Here is an 18,776-nt window from a genome sequence, read left to right on the forward strand (position 1 = left end):
TTACAGGAGGGCAGTACATGCTTTTGAAATAATATTGCAAAGGACAGAGACATAACAAAAGTGTGTTTCCAGCTCTATAAGATGAAAAATCAGCATAGTTCAGATCAGTTCACTGCTTTGAGTACTTTTAGCTTTACCTTAATAAGGAATAAGTTGCTTTTACAGAAGGATATTTTCCAATAAAGTCTGAATAACATTTCATTGAAATGTGCCATGTTTTATTTAATTCAAGGACTCATATAAAATCTTAAAAGGCAGGCTAGGAACCTTTCTGACTCTTGAATATACAGGCAAGAGACTTTTTCTTTCTTCTCAGCTCGATCAGCAGTAAAACAGTACATAGATTAAAAAAAAACTACATTCTTTACTGATTTAATAAACTCATCCGAATTAGAAGATTAAGTCATCCTCCAAGCCATCTAACTCATGCAACTCTGGCCACTAGAGAAAGAAAAGGAACCAGGATATCAGAATTTACCCTAATCTACAATAACCTGCATCTTGTGGAACACAGTTAGAAACTCTGACACCTAAAATTTACCTGGACCGATTTCCCATTATCTATTTACAGGGTTCATGATCTGTCACTATATGTAAAAATACACCCAATTTTTTCAAATTATCTGTGAACCCTTTGGATGCTCATAAATTTAAACCAGCTGTGATACCTGGCTGGCAGGTGTGGTTCCATCACTCTTAGGTAGCAATAGTGCAGTTCAAACCCAACTATTTCAGCTGAAAGTATTTATACCTGAAATTATGAGGTCCTCATTATATTTTTTTCCACACCCTGATCTACTGAAACAGACATTTTGATATGTTTTTACAACACCCTGTTTGAAACCAGGTCTAAGCAAACAGTTACCTGCACACCTCAGTTAAAAAAAGCAAGCAAGCAGACAGGCCAAAAGATGTATTTTAACTGGGTTTTTAATGTTAGCTCATGCAACACAGGATAATTTTTCAGAGGGTAAATAGGTGAAATATTCAAGCCAACTCCATTAAAATGATTGTTCTATATTTAGATGTACAAGCATATTTTTATATCAGTTATGAATCATTCCACTGAAAGCAAAAGAACTTCAAAGTTGTATCTCCTGTCATAATCTGGCCATCAGAACTTTTATTACTGATGATTATGCGTGAGTCAGAAAAGAAAAAAAATCAGCTGAAATTCCAGATCCTTGGAAACAGCCCTATCAGCTCACTGGCTTCTAGCTGGGGAAGTCAAATTAAACAATCTGCTTTTACAGAGAATCCAAATCTTAAAGGCTTTCTCTTATTTACATGATGAACAAATAAATAGAATTTACCCTAATGAAGGCTATTTTATCTATGGAAATTATTGTGTTCATACAAATTCGAATAACCTTGTATTTATTCCACTTAAAAACCTCTGCAAAAGCTGCAGTCAAAAAGTTACCCAGTTCTTCCCATACTAAAACACTCCACTGAAGTGTATTCTCCAACACACAAAGTATTGACCATAACTATAGATCATCATTTCTGGAATTCACTAATACTGGTATTACATGCAAAAGTGAAAAAGGAAAAAAATTCTGTCTGTTGGGTGTCAGATGAAATATTTTGCTTTTTTTTGCTGAACTCAGAAAAAAAAAAAAAGCCCTGACTCTAAGACAACATTGACCCAGCTGACAGAACAAGAGGTAATGCAGTGTTGCCTGACTCATCCAAATTATGTCACCCTCTGATTTCTGAAACAAAGGCTAGTGAGACAAAATTAGATGGGAGGCCACAATAGCCACTTGTTTCTTAGGTGAACTAAAACGATTTAGATAGGCTATCCTTCTTGCTAAAACTGACTTTTTGCTCAGTGGGAAAGACATTCCATGTCACTGCCCCTCCCTCTCGGTCCTGCAGGTTCACTCACCAGGTATTTTATGATATCTCTGCACCTATTAGCAAGAAACAAAGGTAGGTTAAAAGAAAAACTCTTGCAGCATCAATAACCAAATAGTTTGAAGCTGTCTGCAGCCTCTCGATCAGGTGACAGGTTTCACCAGTGTGGCATCTTGGTTCCACTGCTTGATCCGTGTCTCAGAAAGAAAAACAATTAAATCTGCAGTGGTATGGAACAGATCACCTGGAGTGCCATCCTGAGGCACACACAGGACAGTGAAGCAGTCAGGCCCAGCCAACATTGGGTTAAGAAAGGCATGTCCTACGTGACTGACCCTGGGTGAGCTCCTCAATGGATGAGGGCAAGGTTGTGGATCTCTGCCTAGACTTTAGAAAAGCCTTTGCCACAGTTTCCCACAGCATTCCCCTGGAGGAACTGGATGCTCATGGCTTGGATGGGTGTGCTCTTCACTGGGTAACAAACTGGCTGGACGGGTGGGCCCAGGGGGTGGTGGTGCCTGGAGCTCCATCCAGCTGGGGATGCTCCCAGGGGGAATTCCCCAGGGCTCAGTACTGGGCTCAGCTCTGACATCGTTATCCATGACCTGGACAGGGGGATCGAGTGCACCCGCAGTAAGTCTGCGGATGACACTGAGCAGGGTGGGAATGTCCACCTGCTGGAGGGCAGGAAGGCTCTGCAGAGGGATCTGGACAGGCTGGATCAGTGGGTCGAGGCCACTGCATGAGGTCAAGTGTTGGGTTGGGTCACAACCACCCCCTGCAGCTCCAGGCTGGGGCAGAGTGGCTGCAGTGAAAGGACTTGGGGGTGCTGGTGGCAGTGGCTGAACACGAGCCCAAGGTGTGCCCAGGGGGGCAAGAGGCCAATGGCACCTGGCTTGGATCAGAAATAGTGTGGCCACAGGACCAGGGCAGTGACTGTCCCCTGTGCTGGGCACTGCTGAGGCACCTTCAATCCTGGGAGCAGCTTTGGGCCCCTCAGGACAAGAAAGACATTGAGGGGCTGGGCCGTGTCCAGAGAAGGGCAAGGGAGCTGGGGAAGGGTCTGGAGCACAAGTGTGATGAGGAGCAGCTGGTGGGGCTCCACCTGGACAAAAGGAGGCTAAGGCCAGACCTTCCCTCTCTCTAGAAACTCCTGAGAGGAGGTTGGAGCCAGGTGGGGGTCAGACTCTGCTCTAGAGTAACAAGACAAGAGGAAATGGCCTCAAGTTGCACCAAGGGAGATTCAAATTGGATATTAGGAAAGGGTTGTCAGGCACTGGAAGAGGCTGCCCAGGGAAACGGTTGAGTCATCATCCCTGGAGGTATTTAAAAAGGGTAAATTAAAAATTAAGCATAGATGTGGCACTTAAGGACATGAAGTAATGGTGGACTTGGCAGTGCTGGGTTAAGGGTCAGACTTGATGATCTTAAAGCTCTTTTCCAAGAAACAATTCTATGATTCCATGATTTCCAGAGATTTAAACATTGCTTATAAAAATCTTCATTTATCAAAGTAACACAGACTACATTCATCACTAATACCACCACTTTACATCTGTTAAAGGCTCTTCCAATACAGAAGGGAGAAAACACTTAGCAAGTCTCAGGCAGAGAAGAAATGTTACATATACTCCCTCAAAACCAAAACAAGATACACATTCAGATGAAAAGTGATTGCAGTAGTAAAACATATTCAACCTCCACTCACAAAGCACTGGGAGTACAGTACCAGTAATAAGAGACCCTTATCACTTGCAAAGACAGAACAACACAATCAAGCCAGAATAAATCTGCATCTAAGGTAAATCATCTACTTACTGCACTTCAAAGAGGCAATTCAGCCAATGTAAACAGAAATTACACACTGCATTCCACTAGATCATAATCTAAACCCAACAGAAACAACTATACACCACTTCAGGCAACACGGGAAGGAAAAATTAAAACCTCTCATCACTGCTATTTCAAATGCATTATTCAAATAAAACCTACTAAATTACAAAAGCTTTTTCATGCAAGGTGTCACAACAAATCCATGGCATTTTCCAAGACTGGATTGCCAGAAAGCAAGTGTGATTTTGCAGGTAGCCTCACACAGCAGCATCTGCAAATATTCTGCGTGCACTCCCTGCTAGCACTTCCCAACACAGCAGTAAACCAAGGATTTTCCAGATGGGTACAGTGATGGCACCGTGATAAGTTTGCACCACTACTTTTCACAGCATATTTTAGGCAATTCTCTCAGCCCTAAAATAAAATGGAGCTGTCTCCAGATTACCACATTTCCAGTTGTCAGTCCAACACACTAGTTAGCCAGTTACGGAAAATCAGACGCACAGAAAAAAATATAAATATCTTAAGAATAATTTAAACTTAAGAATGATGTATTTAAAAGCACAGAAATTCCCTGTTTATTGAAATAGTTACCTCGACAGCTTTCTATTTCCTGCTTTTTTCTCCACCCTCCCCTTCACCACCACATAGATAAATAAGCAAATGAAAAGATTTTAGCTTAGCTGGTTGAAATCTTTAACAATAAAAATATTAAAGCTTCAAAACTCTTAGAGCTTTTCTGGTCACTATGCTAAAATAAAAGTATACTTTAAAAATTACTGACCATATTCAAATATAATCCCACCTTTATATTTAAGTGGCACATTCTGTGTTAAATAGAACTGTCTGTCTATTTAGAACTTTCCAGTTTACTGAAAGGTCTAAAAAATTTCAGCTTTAATAATTTTTATAATAATGCCTATGAATTCCTTTTTCTCTGCTAAATGGAAATTGAACCACCCAAACCAGCCATGTAATAAATAATTTAGCATCCATTATTAGTGTTATATATTGCTCATGCGTTTTTAAAATATTTTCTCATAAACCTAACATTCCAAGTAACCAGAGCAATTGCAAAGATTTTATATACCTGAACCACTCAGAGCCATGAAAGATGTGGAGCCCTTTAAGTTATTATTTAACAAAACACAACATTCGATGAATTGCGAGACAGTTTTTTCGATGCTGCACTTTGTAATTTTAATGATAAATAAATGGCCCTTGGTTTCAGGTTTACCCTGAGATGGTGGAGGAGCACACAGCCACTTCTCCTGGCAGCAGGGCCATGCTCCCACACCCTGGCCAGTGCACATGGACCTTTTCCATGGACACCCCAGTGACTTCCCCGCTCATCCGGACATACGGGCTCCCCCTTGGGAATCAAATGACAGAACTGGGATGGGGACCAAGGGCAGGATAAGAAGCCTTTCACTGGATTGACACTTAATCCTGGATGACATTTTTTTTTACCTCCCTTACCAGGACAAACAGCAGGATAGTTTTGCCCCAGCGGAGGCCTTGCTGCCCACAGTACACACAGGGGCTGCACTGCAGTGCCCATTCGGGTCCTGTGACAGCCCAGGAAGCCACCAGGACATCCTCTGTGCCAAGGCAGAAAACATCTCCCCACCCACATGAGGCATCATGCTATTTATGCATCATTTGTACTTTCATGTGATTTTTTTTTTTTTTTACTCCTACAGTTTCACCCAGGAGAAGCAAGGAAGAGGAAAAGAACATTTTCTCATTTAAAAATGTGTTAATACATCATAGGCAATAATAGCACCATCATTCTAATAAGGTTTTTTTTAGGGTATATTTACTTATTGGAAAATAAAACTAAGTTTGCAAGTTAGTTTTTCCAAGTTACCTGGACCTTCTCTCTCTCCAAGAACACATGCATTTCCTTTTCCACCATCTCGCTCAAACATATGATCTCAGTAAGAGGAAGACAAAGCTTCTTAATAGAACACATGCAACTGGGGAAATGCATATGGTTGCTCATATAAGGTGTTTTCAGAGATGTACCCATGGTATCTGCCCTTTTTTTGTTCATCCCAGGACTCACACATCCCAGGAGTCCGTAACAAGCCAGTGTGACAAAAGCAAGCATGTATGTATGACAGAGTTTACTCATCAGTTTAGGAGGAGAGGCTGGAACAGGCTGCATATGCACAGCACTAAGGAAAATAATATGCAGCTCCTCAAGGTGTAGAACCTCTGAAGATTAACATTCCTCCACGGAGATCTGATCTCTCTCTTGCTCAATCATGCAACACAAAACATAACAAAACCCCAAAGCAGTCCCCCAAATCTCTAAGCAATACTCTACACTGTTTTCATATGCAATCTAGGAATATAACCAATTGGAAATCATGGGGAATCCCTAATTAGAAATACATCTATTTTCCGTAGAAATCCATGCAAGTAAGTCAACTACAATCTTATAAGCCCATAAAATGTTAAAACTGCCTCATATTCAAAAATACTTCAAGGTTGTGATCTCAACCTGTAACCCAGAAAAAACCCCATTTGCATAATCAGTTTATCAAGGCATACTTTTTGAACAAAAATTTCCATTAAAGTACTGAATGTTATGTAATTACTGCTCAGAAGAGGATGATATAAATATGCCTATCAGGTGTCCCTTGCATTATTTATTTTGGATACTTGGGTTTACTCTAAGAGACAAACAATAAGCATTCTGGTGTCATAAGCTGACCAGAGATACTGCCAATGTAATTAAAAACTTGGGGGGGGGGGAAGTGGTCAAGCCATTTAATCCTGTAGTTTGCTCACTAAGACAGTAACTCAAACATGTGCTTTCTTTCTAAAATGCAATTTTCAGGTTTGATATTAGAGAGAGAGAGAGAGAGAGAGAGAAGACAAGAGACTTGAGAAGTATCCACATGATGAACACTTTCCAACTGTACCTGTAAACATACCTATTTTTTTTGTTGTTCAACTGTTCCTATTGCTTGACTATTTTAGATCTACGCTAAAGGAGTAGAACAGGCCTGGATATATCTTTCTAAGGAAAGAAAGGAAAGGAAAAAGATTGAAATAAGGCATCCCCAATTTTCAAAGGGCCCTTTCTTCTAATCTATCTGCTTGGATAATGCGTCCAGAGTGGCATTTTGTAATGACAGCAACTTTCCAACAAATCAATAGTTATTTAATTCCCAACAAGCTCTCGAGTCCATTAAACCTGATTACATTCACCCATTTCAGTTGGGTGCAGTTATTTTTCCTACACCGGCACTTAATCTATAACAGGAACTTATGAGAACTTTCAAAAGCAATTTCAACATCAATCAGCATAGAGTGAAAGGCACGATTTGCTTGTAATTATTTATTGGACAGGATGGCACAGGGGCTGACTGAGCTCCAGCGTCCGACCTTCACCCCCAAATTCTAATGGATATCAAGGCCTGCTTGATGTGTTCAGACGTGTTCCCATGTCTCACTGCACAAAAAATAGCACCAGCTTGCACACCTCAGAAGGCACAGTTTTTCAATAGCTGATAATGGCCACTGTGCAATGCTGTATTTCTATTTTAGACCTATGTGTCTGATATCAAGCCTGAAGTGAAGATCATAACTCACAGTCTTTGATTACTGAAGGGACCTGTATGGAAAAGCACCTGTTTCATGCTGTGATTGCCCCTCTCTGCCAGCAAAATGTTGGAGTAGAGGAGCATAATGAAAATTTCCCTCCTCCTCACAGTTCATTTGACTCATCACTAGCACAGCACAGAGAAGCCCTCATGTCTTGACCCTGTTAATGCATAATATCTACCTACGGTCACAAGGTACCTTTCCTTTCATTTTGTCAATGCTTGGAAATGTTATTTGAATTCTTTCTTGATGTCTTCCAATTCTGTAAACAACAGGATACTTTTTGCTTAATTAGCGTCTACACAATCTATTAAAAATCCTAAGTCCAACAGTAGAAACTTCAGTAGCACCACCTTTTGATAAAAATAAAATCAAATCAAAAGCAGACAACACAACAACAACAATCTAGTAATTGCCAGTTAACTTCTAAAATACAGAGCTCTCGCCCTGCAGCAAGATCTTACACTTTGAGGGTTCAAAAGAACTAAGAGGATGTGTATAAATATTCTGTGTAGGTGATATTTTTCTACACACACAAAAACACAAACCCTGTGTGACGCATAACATACGAATTAATGCACATTTAACACTATTCCTATCTGCTGTGCTAAAACACTTAACCTAAACACATCATGGTAAGTTACTTTGTCTTATGACCTGCCGTGGGAATGCTGACTCCCTCAGAAACCTGGAATGGATAGCAAATCCTCTGCCCTGTGGTCAACCTCGTGAAGCAAAGGCATGAATGTTAAACAGCAGACAAATCAATACAAGCAAATATAGCTCAACTACACCATTTATTCAGCCATGAGAGATGTCAATACACAGATTAGGGTGATCCATCTTTTTGATTTCCTACTGTCTTCCCACTGACTACACGAGAGCTTTTGCCTGTATTAAAAGTGTTTGCTTTCTCAACCATAAAAATTCCAATTATTGCTCTAAGTGCACTAGAGTTAAGTTGCTTGTTGGAAGCGGCCTTGCATTACCTGAACAAGTCCAGCGAAGTATGGTGCTGCCGGCAGAATCATGGGCACTCCATAGGGATGTAGCAAAACTCCTTGAGACGACAACATGGTTTAAGTGATAGTATTACTCCCAACTAAAGCTAAACACATCAATTGAAAGTTAGGGGAAAATCTATATACCAACTTCTTCCAAACTCAGAGCTAGAACCAAATAACTTCTGTCAGGGGCAAAGCCCACATCAGCTGTAAAAAAAAGAAAAAAATTGACGTCAGCAACTCTTAAATGTTAAAATTTTCTTCAGAGACAACAGATAGAGACAACAGCTGCAAACCTAACTCTACCAAAAAAGGAAGGTGCTATTTTGGGACCAGCTTAAGTAACATGACTAAGCCTACTACTCTTTATCAGTTCAGATTTTCAAGTACTACACATATAGAGATCAAATTCTGTACACAGGTCTACTAATTAGAATTAATTTTCCTATCAGTTCTGGCATATACATGACAACAGTTACTATTAGAAGCCATTTTAAAAATAATCAGGTTTATCATGATTGCATAAGTAAACATTTCCCTGTATTTATAAGCTGTTAAACAATATTCATGTGAGTGTTTAAACTTAAGTCTGTCACACTGGGTACATACCCTGTTTTGATTAATTGTATTTTCCTTGTTTGTTTTGAATATTTGAGCTAACTAATACAAGCTAGCTACTTCTACAAATGTAAATTATATTTTAATGGCTTTTCTAACCTTTCACATCTATGTTGTTACATTGATATAACTATTTCAAAAAGACCAAATTTGCCCATTAGAGTATTTCAAATCTGTCCTCCAATTCAACTTACACTAAGAATGTAAGGGACAAAAAGAGTGAAATTTAGGCTGTTTTCCTCCCTAAAGAAAACAGGTTTGATTTTAAACATACTACTTGCAAGACATTCTCTTCCACAGCTAATTTTTACTTTAGACAAAACAAACTCAGTCATTAACACCTGTTTCACGTGGAATGCATCTTCGATTGCAGATATGGCTAATGACAAGAATTACAGTTGAGCAAGGCTAGTTTTTTATTTCAACAAGGAATTACTCAGGTACTTACAACTTCATGTTAAAAAAAAAAAAAACAAACATAAAAAAAAAATCTTCTCCTACAGTCTTCGAATAACCAGGGTGCTTCACACCACTAATTTCAGCTCCTTGATTTTGTTGCATAATTACTTTCCCAGATAACTAATTGCAGACAAGATTTGATGTGATACTCAATTATTTAATGTCACATTTTGACCATCGTGAAAGGTTCCCAGTAATTGATTCTCATGTATCACGGCAGCCGTGGTGCAGGAGTCACAAATCTACCTCAGCAGCTGCAGGCTGGCCCTTGCTTCTCTCAGCCTTCGACCATTTCTAACTTTAGCTGTTGAATTGTGACCCTCTGGGATGCTCTCTGGAGACACTGCCAGTGAGGACAGCGATTGTCACATGATGGAGGGATGTTTACCCAACTCCATCTCCTGTTACAGAATCGCTTCACTTTTCTGCTGGGGATAATGCTGTTCACACTGGTTATCTCACTGGGCTCGGGTGTAAATCTGATTTCTTGCTCTTTTCTTATTGAGAGCCTTGCAGTTTAATTATTAAGAGTGCAGTAGGATTTTTTTCAAAAGGTTTTCATCAATTCCGATACAAAACCAGTTGTGAACTTTCACACAGAAATACATAAACAAAAGGTACATATTAGAAAGTGAGTTGCAGTGACAACTCACCCAAAAGTATTTAATTTCTTAAAAAAAAATCCACAACTTCATTTTAACTACCGCCTAATTGCTTCATCTAGCAGACTGAGCTGCATTTGAAGAGAAAGATTTCTTTCACCCAGGAATGGAGATTATAAAATGGATACTGCAAGCTTTACTCAAATGACTTCAGTGGGACAACTGACATAAATAAGACTGTTAAATTGCTCTGTAAAATCCCCAGCAGGTTTTTTGTTTCAGCAGGTATGTATTTGATAAGATGTTAGAAAACCTAAAGGAGAAGACTTGTACAGGGAAGCACGAGCTTAAGGGAAGCTTTTCTGTGATCTGTTTTGGGACAGATTTTTTTTTTTCTTTCACATTTTCTTTAATTATTCTGGCACAAGGCAACATGCTGATGAAATTTCCTGATGACACAAACTTGGAAGGTACTGTCAAGACTGAAAAGGATAAGAATATTACATAGAAAGAACTGCTAAACCTTATGGGCTGCATTAATAGAAATGGGATGAAATTCAATAATACAGAACACAAGCTCATGATTCTGCTAATAACAGAAACTGCAGATCTAAACTCAGGAGGAAGAAAAGCAGGATCTCATTGCATCTGTTTAAAGAATTTGAGCTGCTAGTGTGATGCAAATTAGAAGTATTTCTTAATTAATTTTATGTCTCAATTAATTTCCTGATTTCTTAGAGGTTCTCCCACTAGCATACAGTTTCCTTCATTCACATTAAAAAAAAAAAAAAAGGCAAATTGAACTAAAATGGCTGTAGAGAAATTCCTTTTTGTATTCAGGGGACTGGAACAACTATGTTGCAACAGGAACCTAAGGTGGATTTGTTTATCCCAGCAAAACAATGTGTGAACAGGGAAGAAAACAGTAGGAGGAAGAGACTGTTTAAGCTAAGGACAATCCTGACACTCTAAAAATCAAGAAAAACCTTGTTATGAATAAATTTAGGCTGAAAATATTTTTTTCAAGGGTTTGTTTTTTGTTTTGGGGTTTTTTAAAGTATTTTGGTCTTGGCTAATGAGGGTCTAGAACAAAACACAGTAACAAAAAAAGGTGGCTTATAACAGGCAATTATATGATGCAAATAGTAGCCTGAACTCAGCAACTCCCAGGAGGACCCTTCCAGTCCTTTGCAAGCAGCATAAACATTCAAGAACAATGAAACTATCAAATGTCTAAAAAGCATTTATAATTTCAACATTGCAGATTGTAACATAGAAAAATAAACTTCAAAAATAAACGGCAGTTACCTGTTTTAAGGTAAGGCCGCTTCGCTTGCCTCACTGTAACAAACATGCTTCTAAAAGTCTGGCAATATGGCACTCCAAAGCCAAACTGTGACTCTTTGGGGGGCTCTCTGAGGATGTCCCATGTGTGCACCAGCTACCTAAGTTCTCACAGACCTCTGTGAACCAGACACACAGAGGTACAAACAGAGCTTTACTCACGTCCCTGCCCCGTGCCAAGCTCTGAACTCACATCAGTGCAACTGCAGCAGCTTCACCACTTTGTACCAACACGTTTGTGCTCTGCCTCCCAGTCACACAAAAAAGGAAATATGGCTTATTTTACAGTTCATCATTAATGGTCACTCCAGTTTGGCAAGAATATGTTGAACACGTGAAATTTGAGCGTAAAGAGCGCTGAGAACTCAGAGAGTGAATATATGAAATCTGAACACAAAGAGTGCTGAGAACTCAGAGAATGAGCCAGAATAGTGTTAGAATAAATAAATAAGCTGATAGGTCTGTTTATTTTAGCATGGTAAAGGTTAAGCACAGACCTAAACATTTTTGGTAGGACAAAGCCAGAATGGTCAGGACTGTGCCCATCCATCACCTGCCTGAAGCCACGGGGAGGTGACAGCACTTACTTCCTGCCCACTCCAGGATTCCTACTCCCTGCAAAAAAATTAAGTATATGTGTGGGTGGTAAAGGGGAGATCATCTATTTTAAACAACTATACAGCTTTCACTTCCATTACATTCTAGAAAATTATAATGCTGGTAGGAAAAAAAAAATTACATGCTAAGCCATTTTCAGTGTGCTAATGCAGGCCACGTTCTCTTCAGCCCTTGGTTTTCAATTTTGGGTTTTCCAGCCCAAAACCTGTTTTGTTTCTTTTTAAGTAAAAATTTTCATGTATTTTCTGCACTTGAAAATTCATTTCAAAAATGAGAGAGGAGGAAAGAACAAGAAAAATAGATGAACACTAGTTTGCACAAATAAAATGTGCAATCTTATTTGTTTCATTTCTGCAGAATTTTGCTAAAAGGCAGGTATTATTTATGAAAAGCTGGTTTTAAAGGTGGAGAGCATAGGTTAAGCAAGTTAAGGTAGCAGTAGAAGGTCACAAAATAATTAAGTATTTCAGGTCCAGCAGTCTAATATAACAATCTTCTGTTTTAGCACAGAACTCAAGCTACTGACAGTGGTGCTCTAACAGTAATTTTATTGAAGACTTGCTAAGAAGTCATTTAAAATGGGAAGGAAATGGAGACTGTTGTACAGTAGGGATGCACAGAGACAGAAACAAAGCCAGAAGTATGCCTGAAAACTGAGCTACACATTTGGGCAGAACAAGAAAAATGAAAACGATGCAAGAAAGGCCAAGGTTTTGATCCCACCTGCATAGAACATGTAAATGGCACATTAGACAATGACCAAAATACTTCCCCAAGCAAAAGCAGATGTTTAGGTTTTGCTGTGGTTCAAGGGAAGGAAAAAAAAAGACTTTAGCAACTTCCCTGGGGCCACAATGCCTGGAAAAGGCAGATCCCTGCAATGCAGTCATCAGCCAATCAATGATGTATGCTCTAATCAGATTCTGACAGAAGTAATCTATTTAGACCATCTTTCTGCCAAATAATTAATTCTTCTTAATGCCTGTATCTAGTTCAAAATACCACAACAGTTCTTGCAAATGCTCAACGACACCAATGAACTTCAAATAATTTCTACTTCCTTCCAACACTGGTGAAACTTTCCCATCTCTCAGATCATAAATAATTCAGGTACCACTTTGGCACCCTCTCCATGCTATGTCATATTTGTTTCTTTTAAGTTCTTCTTCAAGCCTCTTATTTCTGGCCACCTTTCCTATTCTCCATTTTCTCTTTAAGGTTTCTCAGTGGTTTTCTGGTAAAGGAAAACCCAAAACTGAAAGGACAGATTAGTTTCCAAGTCTCCTGATAATTTCCCTCATCCACAGCAACTTTAGATTGCTGTCTCTAAGAAAGTTTAAGCAGACACCAGCAGCACACATGCTTTGAAAGAGAGGGTGAGTTGCCATTGATCAGCAGTGCCTGAGCTAAGCAGACCCAGGTATTAAATGAAATACTGCTGGACAGAAAAACTTGGTCTGCACATTTTCCCCCACCCTCCCCAGCACATCTGGTGACACTTATAAGTGCTACTACTTGTCTTCCAAAGATTATTTCCACCTTTCTGCAAAAGCCATTTAGGACCAAAGGCTCTTCAAGTGCTCCAGAAGCACTATCCAGACTTGACCCTTGCCCTCAGTTGCTCACCCTGTTCCACCTTCCTAAGCAAAGTTTGAAGAATGTGTAGGAGTTTTTCCAGCCAGGTATGAATTCCCCAGCCAGCTCCTATCACACATCATAGCAGAACCAAAATACAGCATGTTTTAGTGACTTTTAAAGTAGAAAATATCACCTATACAAATCAGAGATATCTACTGATCTCATACTGATACAAGTGTGGTGGATGAAGTCAGAGTTGCTGGAGTTTACCAAGCATTTCTGTTTATACTAGTGAACAGAATATTGATATAAGGATATAGATAAAAGATAGAGATATATAAGGATATAGAAACTGTTTACAACTTAGAGAAATCATCACTTTCAAGTATGTGGAACACTTGTGGGATACAGTACATTAGGAATTAATAGATTTTTCTTCAGAACTTAAAGTTTCTATTTAAAAATTACATTAGCATTTAACAATTACATTAGCTCTTGGGAGCACACTGAAAGAATCAGCCAGGTTCATCTTGACCTGCTGCTAGTTTTTAATCAGAAACCAATAACATTTCAGTTCCACTGAAGTTCAACTATTCCCTTTTTCTTCTAAAAATAAAATGATGGCAATTTTTGAGATTTCAAAGATACATAAAGGTAAATAGTTACAGTCTTGCTGACTATGAGAACTTCAGAGAGAATCACTTCACACAAAAACTTCAGAAACATATTTTGGAAACTATTCATAGCTCTAGAAAAATCAAGGCTTTCACCTTGTAGGCCAATTGGTCTTATAACACTTGAAGTGCAACGTTGCAGTAAACGTTGGTGTCTGAGTACACAGTCAATCCTTTTTCTCTTCTTCTATCAGTAACTTGAAACTTTCTTTTCTGTTGTCAGTACTGTGCACTGCTCTAGTATCTCACTGGCTAAAGAATGGCATGTTTACTTTGCATTTCTTTTGGAATGCTTAGACAAAGATCGCTTCTCATTTTGCTCCCTGCATTGCCCCAAAACACATCTTTTTGCTACCTCAGCAACTATACAGTACTTGTCATCACCTCCCATGGGCTCACTTCAGCCTGTTCCTACCCCAGCTCCTATTGCCAACAACTGAACAATTAATACTTTTCATTTTGCCTTGAATATTACACTCCTACCCCTCCTAACTAAGCTGGAAATGGCATTGATGCTTTCCCCTGAAATTGCCTGATATCAGATAAAACGTCTTAAAAACACCTATAAATGTTTCTCTCTCAGCCCATTAAACCTCCACTTGGCCAGAACCCAGCACAGAAACGTTGACTGAGGGATGGACTGACTGTCCAGTGGTAAATTCCTTTAGAAGAGAACTGTGGCTGCTGCAGGAGATCACTATCTCTGACAGCAACACAAAAGAACACACACATTTCAAAGGTACACACCTACTTAGCTTCACTTTTCCAGGAACTCCTGAAGGCAAGCCTTGCCCACCTCTACATCCTTGGAAACCTTCAGTTCTTTCAGACTAGATTGCTGGAGATATGTATTTGTCTCCTGACAGCAGAGAGTGATTTACCCTTCAGTGAGTCACAAAACACATTCACTTACAGAGGAGATAAATGTGTGCTAGAGAGAGGAAGCAGGTTAAAGCTGGAGTCAAGGGATGCTCTCTGGCTGGACTTCCCTTTGGCTACTACAGAAATGTAGGGGCCTGTCACCATCCCTACATATCATGGCACAAAAGCAGACAACAATCTGGGAACAACTACTCTAAGAAACCAAACAAGTAGCTATAGGTGCCTTTTGACTCAGCTGCACTATCACACCAATTAGCAAGATTTTTATGCCAGAATTTGTGTCAAAATTCAAGCAGGATCAATCTGGAAACTTCAGTTATTTAATGTGCTGGGCATTGCACTAGGAAGGAAGATGACATCAGACTGCAAGGGGTCACACAGAAAATAAGTCTCCTAAAGCTACAAAAACTGGGGCAACACACATGGTGATCCAAGTCACTTTTATGGTAGCTCCATGGGCCTGTACAATTCCATTTGTGAAGGGAGTTTCTCTGTGTGCTACCTGTTGTCCTGGATCACTCAGAAAAGTTAGTTGCAAAACCAGAGGAAAAATCTCTTGCTTTAAGCACCAAGGGTTGATTTGGACATGCAGACATTAGTACTTATTCACAACAAACACTGCAGATGTGTTACCAAGTTCTTCACTTTGTTTCCTCTGTCTCAGTGCACTGCATTGTTTTCCCTCTCTTACAGAGTTTCATCCTGGCTTTTGTTCCATAATTCCTATCAGCTGGACAGGGTACCACATCAGTTGTATTTTCCCTGTTGCCCTCTTTGAGAACAAACTCTCCCCCATCTCCAGGCTACTTCAGATGTCTTCCACTGCTCTACTCTTGAGATTATCTGCATTTTCTAAAACAGTTGAGATTAGCCTCCAATCTATAAGCAGTTAAGCAGCTTAGAAAATTTTGTATGAAACATAGAACACTTTCAAATCTCATGCTTGTTTGATATCACACAGTTACACAGACAAACTACTGAAACTACGTACATATTCCAGTTTCACAAATGATAAATATCACATACATCTTTATTTAATAAAGTGTCAGGCTATATTTTTTTTTCACAAAATACATATTAGAATCATACTTTCATATATCTTTCTTAATCTTTCATTTTTCCTTCTTTTTTGCGTGCAAAAGATGACCAAGAAATATGGTTTTTTTAGGCATGTGTTTTGCCAAGAGGTAAGAGCAGGCTGTAATCTTCCCCTTAGGGTACTTTCAATTGCAAATAAAGACCTGCAGCAACAAACACACTCTTCCTTGCAAATCAGGAACAGGTTGACTGTAATCAATACCCACTCTTAATGAATCCTAGTGATACATCCAAGCAATGCCATCAGAGATCACCATCTATTCCACACAGGATTCTTGCCAATACTTGAGCACTCAAGCAGTCTCAGGGTGAGTTCATGGCCATGTTCTTATGGAACCAACATGCAGAAAAGAGGATCTCAGGAATACAACACTATATTGTAGAAGAGATAAACCACCTGCCCATCACTGCCGTGTATCAGGCTTTAGTTGTGTGGAGATGACAGAGATGACAGATAATTACATATTTTTACTGCCAAATCTGGTCAAACCGACCTCTCTTTATTGCCATGGTCAGGCTACTCTAACTATGGTATCACAGGAAGCTATGACTTCTTCTTGACCCCAATTAGCACATTCATTATTCATCAAAGTACAGTTTTCATTTGCTTCCCTTGGGAACAGCAGAGTATCACTGTGAGGATCTTTCAATACAACTTCACCCCCTTAATACACTCAGGATTTGCTGACAAGTAACAGCTACTTATTCCCCCGAGTGAAGTTCATATTAATAGGACTGCACAGTGAATCATGAGATGGTATTAAACCCTGCCTCCTGCCTGTATAAATACATCATTCAAGCACCCTACCATGCCAAGTGCAAGGGTTTGATTGCAGCAACCAGCATAGGGTGCCTTGGAGTAACAGCCCATTCAAACCTCAAAATAATAAAGACCCTACAGGTCTTTAAAGGGATCAGAGGGAATTTCTGTTCACAAGTGACAAGTTTCATATTTTCCAGAGATAAAATATCAAGACTTGAAGGCCTTAGATGTAATGCAAGCCATAATTCAGATCTATTCAAGACACTGGCAATACTCTAAGTACTGAAGTTTAGCCAAGAGCTACAAGCAAGGAGCATCTAAGGCAGGCAGGATTTGGCTGAAAGCATTAGAAAGCTCAGTTGATACAAAATGTGCCTCCAAATCTGAATATCACGAAGTTAATAAAGCTTTTTTAAACTTCACTGCTACTTTATGTCTGAAGTCAATTCAGTCTCATGGATATTTCCTAATGCAACTGTTTGAAGACACAGTTAATCCCATGTTCAGCAATTCAACCACCACACCTAAACTCGGTCTTACAGGCAGCTGCTGGGCATGGCCTATCCAGGCAAAGCTCACACAGCACAGGAGCCTTTTCCTGACATGGGCCACATCTTTTCTGCCCACACTCTGAGCATCTGTGACTGAAGAGGAGTCAATCACAGTGGAATTGCTCTGGTTCTCTCTGTGGGCACCTTTGTGTAAAGAGCCAGTACACAGAAGAACCAAGGTAAAAAGAACAAAATTCCCTGGGTGAAGCTTTAAGAAAACGTCCTCATAATATAGTAAATAGATCTCACCTTAAAGAATCACATCATGTGTTTTCTTTTCTCCCCTCTCCCAAGACCTGTTAAAAAATATTCTATTTATTCATTATACTTTCCAGTGCTAAATATTCTTCAGCAACACAGTGGATACTGAATCCATGTGAATAGTTGATTTTTAAAGTTATCTCTCACAACTTCCTCAGGACAACGTAACCCTACAGGGATCATGGTCAGAATAACAGAAGAGGGTAGAATAAGCACATAAGATCAGGAAACCATAACACTGTTATATCAGTGCCAGATGGTAAGAGCCTTTCCTGTCACCCACTTACCAACTTTTTTCCTTCTGGTTGATTCCATTTGATATTCGAAGGGAATAATGAAAGGATTTTTAATCTCACCTTCATTTAGGTTTTAATCAACTTTTGTCAGTGCCCTTGGAGCACCAGCCAAGAACTGGTGCAAATTTGTGCAGAGAAGGACAAGAGAAGAGGATTATTTTTATTTTTATTGAAATCAGTGCTTTAGTGTATGTTAAAGGTATTAGGTGGATATTACTAAGATTTTTATTGCTGCAAGAAATAAGACAAAGTGAAAGTTATCTCCACCTAAGACCTCAGATTTTGTCAATCCCCCTGTAACGCAACATAGGAGGATCAGACACCAGAAACTGAACTCAAACTCTTTGACTGAGAGCATTGTACCTTGCCTCAATTTTTTTTTTCAGTAGTTATTTGTCCCTAACCAGAAGAAATGAAACATCTGATATTGCTCAGTAAAGAAGTAAAACACTAAAACACATGTTACTGAACACCAGTAATAAATAAAAACAAGAAATGTAATATCCCCTACCAGTTTCGAGTTACTCAACAAACATGAACTGCACTGAAAGTTCATAAGACAGACATAAGTTTTGCACATCTGGATTATAAATGTTATTATTGGAACATCTCTCTGGTATTGACAGAAAAGCACTACACAGCTGCTTCCACAGAACTGTCAGACTTCAGGATAACTAATGAGGCAACTGGGACTAGTGAATTCTTGTAGAAATTATT

At 39.3% G+C, this 18,776-nt stretch overlaps 1 protein-coding gene across 19 annotated transcripts in view; it reads right to left on the reverse strand.

Annotated features, from left to right (window-relative positions):
• RBFOX1 (RNA binding fox-1 homolog 1) overlaps nucleotides 1–18,776 on the reverse strand; it is a 1,012,766-nt gene that overhangs the window by 231,887 nt on the left and 762,103 nt on the right. For 2 of the 19 annotated variants that reach the window (XM_008926276.2, XM_008926272.2), the window contains exon 1: nucleotides 8,301–8,614. The exons of 15 other annotated variants lie outside the window; for them this stretch is intronic. In XM_008926276.2, the coding sequence (XP_008924524.1) occupies nucleotides 8,301–8,387 (87 nt within the window). In that variant the 5' untranslated portion in view covers nucleotides 8,388–8,614. Of the gene's footprint in view, nucleotides 1–8,300; nucleotides 8,615–18,776 lie in introns of those variants that run through there. 2 more of the 19 variants (XM_008926271.2, XM_018067489.1) reach the window with 2 other exon arrangements.

The sequence above is a fragment of the Manacus vitellinus genome, unplaced genomic scaffold (assembly GCF_001715985.3).
Source record: "Manacus vitellinus isolate BGI_N305 unplaced genomic scaffold, ASM171598v3 scaffold_12_pilon, whole genome shotgun sequence".
NCBI classification, from domain to species: domain Eukaryota; kingdom Metazoa; phylum Chordata; class Aves; order Passeriformes; family Pipridae; genus Manacus; species Manacus vitellinus.